The sequence below is a fragment of the Aptenodytes forsteri genome, unplaced genomic scaffold (assembly GCF_000699145.1).
Source record: "Aptenodytes forsteri isolate BGI_AS27 unplaced genomic scaffold, ASM69914v1 Scaffold11, whole genome shotgun sequence".
NCBI classification, from domain to species: Eukaryota; Metazoa; Chordata; class Aves; order Sphenisciformes; family Spheniscidae; genus Aptenodytes; species Aptenodytes forsteri.
This window is the reverse complement of record NW_008794155.1, coordinates 4,702,150-4,710,224: the sequence shown is the minus strand read 5'-3', so window position 1 is coordinate 4,710,224 and position 8,075 is coordinate 4,702,150. Positions and strand designations below refer to the sequence as shown.

Below are 8,075 nucleotides of genomic sequence, written 5' to 3'. Positions count from 1 at the left end.
TAAAAGATTTGAACATTTAGCTTATTATCCTGAGTGAGTTTTTTCCCAAAGCTCAATTTATTAAAACAAAACACATCCTTCTGTGATGAACTGCAAAGGGCAAGAGGGCAAAATTCTATAATTAAAATTAGAGTGGTTTTGTGAGTCTTCCCTAGCAGATACTGCTTCTACTGCAGCTTAGTTTACTGAAACTTTCATTGAGTCTCACTCATCCGCAAGCAATGAGATTTTCACACATGAATTAGGCTTTTCATTTGATAACTTCAAGGTTACAATTTAATGCTACCCCAGTGGCTTGCCATTTGGTGAAAAATGCAAGGTTGTGAGCAGCCTTCAATCATTATTTTTTTAGGCCAATGGAACTCGTGCCCATTGCAGAACTTCTGGGAGGGAAGGGGGACACTCAGCAAACCAGGGGATCCACTTCCTTGTTGACGCTGTTTAGTTTAATTGGAATGTAAATACTGCATTTTTAGCAAGGCATTAGTTGTGCACCATTGTAGGCTAAGGTGGGCAAATCATCTCTTCTGAAGAGTGGAAACTGCCCCCCCCACCCCCACCTAAAACTCATTAATTCCCCATAACAAGGTGATGGTACACTGCTCATCTAACAGAGGGGAGTGGAATGGGACCGTGTGTGGTCAAATGAGGCATGCACATACAGCCATGAAACAGAACTGGTGCTAGCAAAAATATGATGTCCTATCCTAAACGCAGGCACTACTCATCCCATAACAGATGGACATCTTGTCATAGGACAAGCATAGTGCACCATACGATGCAGTGTACATGCCGACTCCTGCCATACAGATCAACTCACAAGCTTCACAGGAGGGAGCACGCCTGCAGTCTCCTTACGTGATAGACTTCTAGAGATCTCTGGGAGGAAGGGCTGTGGGCTCTTCAGAAATGCAGATAAGAAGTCAATCCTGTGCCTCCCTTCATAGGGGAACCAGCACAGAGAGAGGGTTGGAGATCCTTTTTTCCTGCAGAGTGGATCTAGGATCTATAGTTTAGATGTTCTTTATATGTGGTAACTCAGCATCTAAGAGCTGGATAGACACATCTAGACTCGAAACCTTAATTCCGCCTCTTCTGTAATCCGTTTTCCTCTTTGCTTCCTGTGTAAAACATGTTACCCTACCAGACTAAATGAGGGCATTACGGCCCTCTCCTCTGAGTTGTTTCCAGTTCCACGTCTTTGAGTCTAAGAATACATTCAGACTGAAGAAGCCAGAGGCAACCAGCCAGCTTCCCAAGGTATTTGACCGCATGTCACATTCTAGCTCTTTACCTGTCTACAGATGTGTACCACGGCACAAATAGATGAAATAGACTGTACAGGATGCAGGAAATCTGCAGCTGAGATGGGAACTGAATCTAGTCTTCTTGAGTCTTCATCCAATATCTACTCACACTCCCCTTTCTTTTTGAGGAATTGAGAGGATGTGCAGAGTGTGAAAGGACGTAACATCACAAAGAAAGACTTGTGTATCTTACAGAATCCATTTTTTTTATTGGCAAAGCAGAGGATCATCCAAAACAACCTTCATTAAGTACTCCTTGGTCACGTAGTTCGGAGCAATCCCAGTCAGTTTACTTTCTTCATAATCAACCAAAAGCAAATATTTTCTAAGAAAGTTGCACTACTGCAGTTGCAAAGAAGGAAGTCCAGAAGAGCTGAAAGATTTCATACAGTTAGACACAGTTAATTCATACTGAATTATCCTCACTGCATAAATGTCTGTGCAAATGACAGACTTTAATAAGCCTTCAAAGCTGACATAGTATTTATCACTGATTAAATTTTTAAAATCAAAGTAACTACGGCTTTTACAGACATGTTTAGATTAAGACTGACACTAACTCAGTGTATCAGTTTAATTCACTTGCAATTATGCAGGTGCTTGGGCGGCCTGTATTTCAGTCATAGAATCATAGAATCATAGAATAGTTTGGGTTGGAAGGGACGTCTAAAGGTCATCTAGTCCAACCACCCTGCCGTGGGCAGGGACATCTTCAACTAGATCAGGTGGCTCAGAGCCCCGTCCAACCTGACCTTGAATGTTTCCAGGGATGGGGCATCCCCCACCTCTCTGGGCAACCTGGGCCAGTGCTTCACCACCCTCAGCGTAAAATATTTCTTCCTTCTATCTAGTCTAAATCTCCCCCCCTTTAGTTTAAAGCCATTCCCCCTTGTCCTGTCGCAACAGGCCCTGCTAAAAGTCATTTAAGTCTAAATTGTCATTTAAGGCTAAATTGTGGCAGAGAGCCCATAGCTCCATATTGTATAACGAAGCCCTGGGACAGTCTTAAGGCCTTTACAGACACTGTTTTTCAAATCTAGAATATTCTCAAAGCGTTCCTCTGTGCACTGTGACTGTGTAAACTGTTCTTGCTGGAAACAAGAAATAGTATACAATCTTGCAATGAGAGTCCATCTAATACCTAACATACCCAGGAGGGCAAATTAAGGTTTTGTGAAAAATTTCCAACTTAATGCATATGACTTTGGAAATATAACATTATTGTTTGACTGTAATTGTGTATATACCTACATATACATGAAATTGCTGTATGGGGGTTGATGCATGTCCAGAATAAATTATATTTTTTCTACATTTCTGGCTACCATTTAAAAAAAAAAAAATTGCAATCCTTCTGGTGATGAAAGTAGATTAAAAAAATGAAATTCTACCAAGGAGTTGATATGTTATTCACCATACTTCATTAATATTTCATTTTTTGCAGCACTCCAAATGCACAGAGAAGTTATCAGAGGTTTTTTTTTTTTTTTTGCTTTGTAAGAGTTAGAAGGCATTTGATCATAACTGCTGAAGTAAATTAAGTGGCATTTTAAGAGCAGCCAACTAAAAATGCTGAAGGCATAAAGGACTTTTGATATCCAGGAAATCACAATTAATTTCAACTAGATAAAATAGGATACAAGATGGTATGAACCATTTGTTATTTCTCATCTGTGTCATTTGATTAGAAACGTATGGTATTTATCAGTCAGTAGCGTGGAAATAGAATTTGCTGTAAATGATAAAGGATGTAAAAAGATTATAGGTAAAAGGAGCAATAGGAGAATATGTACATATATTTCTTATCAAAGTATATGATAGCTTTCACTTGAGCTGACTACAAAGACAGCTTATTATACTGATTTGTACTGTTCGGGGAGAAAATTTCTAGGTTAAACAGAAGTTAATAAAACCTAAAAAGTATTACAGAAATTTATTTGACAATACATTTGACAGCACCCAAGTATAAGAAAAAAAAAAAAAGAAACGTTAAACACAACTTCACTGATATGGAAGCCACTTAAAGAAAGTTTTCTGTGAAAATGAAGCCTCATCCCTTTTTTCAGACTTAGCTGTGATAATTTGCTGGACCATATCCAACAGTCGAAGATGACAACAGTTTTCTTCCCATTGCCAGAAATTCCTGAAGAAAACCACCACTCACCTCATATCTACCATGCCTGTACTCCAGGAAGGGCAGAAGCAATTTATTTCCTGTATGGAGCAGGAACGTTTTTCCCACATAGATATTCAAAAGAAATGAAACTAAATAATCTATTATATTGTATATGTATATGTATTGTATAGGTACCATTTATCCCTGTGCTGGTGGATAGCTGTTCTCTTTTCAGGACTTCATTCACTGGAAACTTAGCTCGGACTTAGCCGACTTTTTTGTTTTAATGTGACCAGTCAAGAGCAGTTTTTAACCAGAAAATATTTACGTGCTGAGTCTAAACTTTTATATAATAAAAACATTACACTACTTGCTCAAACTTTTCCCTAGATGTACACTGCAATATACATTATATACGTGTATATACATACAGACATACAGTCCCTTATTTCAAGAGAAGCTCACACTAGCAATAGGACAATGAATATAGGTAGGAAGGAAGGGTGGAATAATTCTACAATGCTCTAAAAGACTAGGCTACATCTTGTCATGAGCTACACTTGAATAACAAACAAACAAATATGAAGAGATATTAAAACATTTCTTAAAAGTGCTGATATTCATGAAATTATATTAATAGGCACTAACGGATTCAGTCCCACGTTTTGACTATTACTTTTACTAGGTTCTGTTTACAGGCAGTCTTCAGATTCTACGCTGCACAGATGGAGGACCAACTTTAGAAAGTACTTTATTAGCCTTGCTGATTTTATTAATTGTGTATGATACAGTAACATCTAATCATGTAAAGTAAGATTAAAGATTCTGACACCCACAGCACAGGAACTAACAAACAGCAATTTTTTGTTCCTTTCTATATAGACTAATAAAATATTTAGAATAATTACTCTGCAGATTGTAAAGGATTAGAACTGGTAATTGCACATAACTTAAAAAAAGTATGTCTCTCAATTAATAAACCATAGAGCCTTTGACATTACAATTTATATTCTTCAAGAGAAAATCAAGTGCAAGAATATATAACATTAACACACAATTAAGAACACTTTGTTTTAATTATCTTGGGCCACAATTAATGTTGGCCCTGCAGTTCATCTTTCTACTTTGATAGCTCCTTAGACTATTTATGTAGATTAATTCTTGAAGTATTGGCATTTCCTGTTACGTGTTTTTGAACAAGCCACTGCACAAGACTGACATTAGTGAAGAGGCCTATTCACTGACCTTCCAGAACTAGATTCTGTCTGTCCATAATGTTACGTTATGTATCTGGGCAATTTGCCACAACTGATAAAGATTGTGACATTATTGAACAACTTCCTATCAACTGAGGACATAAAGAACTGCAACTGTCATGCAGACTGATTAAGAACAAGGCGAAGCAAACACAAATCATGCATATTTGGAAATAAAAGACCACAAGGAACCTACAGTCATTCTCCATTGACAGATAAAGCAAGACTATAGTAAACTGTACATTTATCAGTTTTATGGGCCTTAAAAATTTAGTATCATGTGTTTTTGTCCCAGGGCAAAATTAGAGTTAATTAATATTAAATGTGCTTATTTTATAAACAGCCTAAAATTTTAAAGGAAAGAAAAATTGCAGAGACTGCCTATACCATTCAGATTTCAGATTCTGTGTTTAGATCCAAATATGATTATAACTGTTCATGTTTTACTTTTAACAAAGTCCTCAAGAATAAAAATCCAGAGTTTTAATTTGATCAGAGTACAACTCAAAATAAAAACTATGATGCAAAAGAGCCTTCACACTTAACCAAAAATGTATAGGCCCAGTGATGAAGTCTTTGTTTACTGAGACCCTGCATAGGCAAAATGCCACTAAGATCGTTCTAAGGCATTCATTTATCCATACGTATAACACTACATAGATACTTGAACAGAAGAAAATGGAGGAAACACTTGGTAAATTAAAAATATGCCTTTGTACTAGTTCAAAATTATATTTAAATATGCACAGTCTTATTTTTTTTATACCCATTGAAACCCACGCTTCTATCAAGGAGCACAAAATAAGTTCATATATATAGTGGTTACAGTCTTACCTGCACCTTGTCCATGGTTGCCTAACAAAACTTTAAAACTTTTCCTCTAGTTAGGAATTACCACAAGGTGCACTATTTTGCACATCCTAATTTTCCAGAAATGCACTCAAAATGTAGATTGTGCAGTTCTCCATGTGGTCTACAAGGAAACAGATTTTCCACAATCTAACAGAAAAAAGACCTGAGCTGAGTCTTCAAGCAAGCAGTCTAGCAATTAAAAGTTGAGCAATAAACTACAATGAAGCAACACTGGTTTTACGACAGTTGTTAAACCACCTATATTAGTCTTACAATATTAATAATTGAAACAAAACCAGTAAAAACCATTTTTCTTATTAAATGGTCTCAACTGAATTAAAGTAATGTATGAAGTTTTTTTTAAAGGTATCTGATGCTCAACATTAGAGAGGGATCCTTTCAGTGGTTCTAAGACTAAGCTTCTTGTTCATCCTTGGTAAATGAATCATAAAAAAATACCCCATAACACGAGTACAGGTGAACTGTGAAAGGTTAGATATATACTACAGGGTGATTCAGTGCCAATAAATGAATGAGGCAGGGGGAAGGGTGGTCTTCTATGTGTAAAACCGTTGTACTTCTTACCTCCAGAGCTTTCAAACGCTCCAATAGCAATTTTGTCTTTTCTTTTTCCTCTTCAGTGCTGCTGCTTTCACTTCTTGAATCTTCATCTGCTGGCGTGTTAATTTTTTCCATGCCGTCTTTACATTTCTTACTGTCTTCTGACAGCTTTTCCTGAAATGATTTTTTAAAATGTCATTACTCACAGGTGAAAATGAAGTTAACTATGCAAATATCTTCAAATCTCCCTTGTATATGAATGAAAAAAAGACAGAGCAAGTTGCTAGTTACGTGATTACAGTACTAAATAAGTGGAGTCATTAAGGGTCTATGAAACACGCTGCTATGTCAAGTCTGCAAAAGTATATGCAGAACTTAACTGCTACATCTACTTAAGATTTTTAAAAAGTGGAACTCATCATCTTTTTAATAAAATAACTTGTGTTTTCCTCTTTAAAAGTTGCAATGAAAATTGAGCATACCAGCTTTCAATGGAAGCATTTTGCCACTGAGATATAAAGCAGTTTATTGAGGAAAAGCTAACATACGTTCATGCCTAATGTATTTCACCTTTCTTCATCTAGAGCTAATATTTGAATTACTAAATAATGGGCTGAGAACCAAGCTACCACCTGAATACTGATTTAAGATCCACACTAATATATAACTGGAGAGAATCAAACCGACAGCAAAATTTTCAGAAGTGCCCCAGTCTATTACAAGTCAGTCAGATTGGGTTATTATTAGCTGCTGCTGCTGAGTGGACTATGGCTGCTGAGTTTTACAAGAGGTCTATAAAAATCGTAGGATTGAACAGTGAATCCTAGTAACTCCATTAATTATGTGTCCAAGTTCCGTGTTGAGAGAGAAAATGAGATAGAGCAAGCAAAACATCGAGACTACAAGCAGACAATGTAAAATATTGCCCAAAACGACAAGGCAAGCATAAGTGGAAAAAAGAACTACACAGATGTATGGAGTGAATTATCATCTGAGTGCAACACAAAGTGGACAGTCTCTACCTTGTAAACCACGTTCTCTAACTATACAAGCAGATAGTGTGGCAACTAATGAGAAGATTAAGAATGGAAAATGTGAGGTAAATCAACATTAAATAATGGTTGTCAACACAAATCTAGAGAAGTCCTTTAATGAGCATTTAGTTTTCTTTGTGTGCCTTTTTGATAATTCTTATATACAAAGGCACATACTTTCATGATCTTTGGGTTAGTCTATAAGTGAGATGTATTTCCCATAACTACTACAGAACACAAACTCTGTCTAAGCATAAAAATATGTATTTTCATGAAGACCTGATTCAGCTTAAATAACTGTGCAAATATAACTCTTCAAGAGTTCACAGCAAGACATTATCTTAATTAAAACCCATAAACACAACTGAATTAAAAATCAGCACTGTGAATCACATTTCTAACAATGTCTTTTTTAAATATTAACTAGCTTAGAAATTGACTATTACTATGTTAAAACTTTAATCAAGAATCAATTTTATAAGCTATGGGCTTAATCACTGAATACTCTTAGACAAACCATGAGGCACAGATCTCCTTCTGAGCCTCAAAACACAAACGTCAAAGAGCCAATCCATCAGGTTTCCAGCATTAGTGCTATCCTGATCACAAAGGAACCATAAATACAGGGTGGTTTTTTTTTTCTTGCTTGCTACTCACTGGTGCAACAATCAAGCATCTGTAAAAGAGCCATTAAACCATTTTCCCTTCAAGTTGCCCTGATGAGTGCATTGACATAAAACACTTTGATGAACTCGGGGAAAAAAAATTGACAAAGGTATCCTCAGCATAAGAGACATGGACACCTGTTGGAGCGGGTGCAGAAGAGAGCCACGAAAATGATCAGGGGGATGGAACACCTCTGCTATGAAGAAAGGCTGAGAGAGTTGGGGTTGTTCAGCCTAGAGAAGAGAAGGCTTCGGGGAGACCTTCTTGCAGCCTATCAGTACTT

At 36.7% G+C, this 8,075-nt stretch overlaps 1 protein-coding gene across 1 annotated transcript in view; it reads right to left on the bottom strand.

Moving 5' to 3' along the window:
* NCKAP5 (NCK associated protein 5) overlaps nucleotides 1-8,075 on the bottom strand; it is a 467,588-nt gene that overhangs the window by 139,147 nt on the left and 320,366 nt on the right. Inside the window, exon 8 of the mRNA XM_019472169.1 lies at nucleotides 6,117-6,266. Coding sequence (XP_019327714.1) covers nucleotides 6,117-6,266 — 150 coding nt within the window. The remainder of the gene's footprint in view (nucleotides 1-6,116; nucleotides 6,267-8,075) is intronic.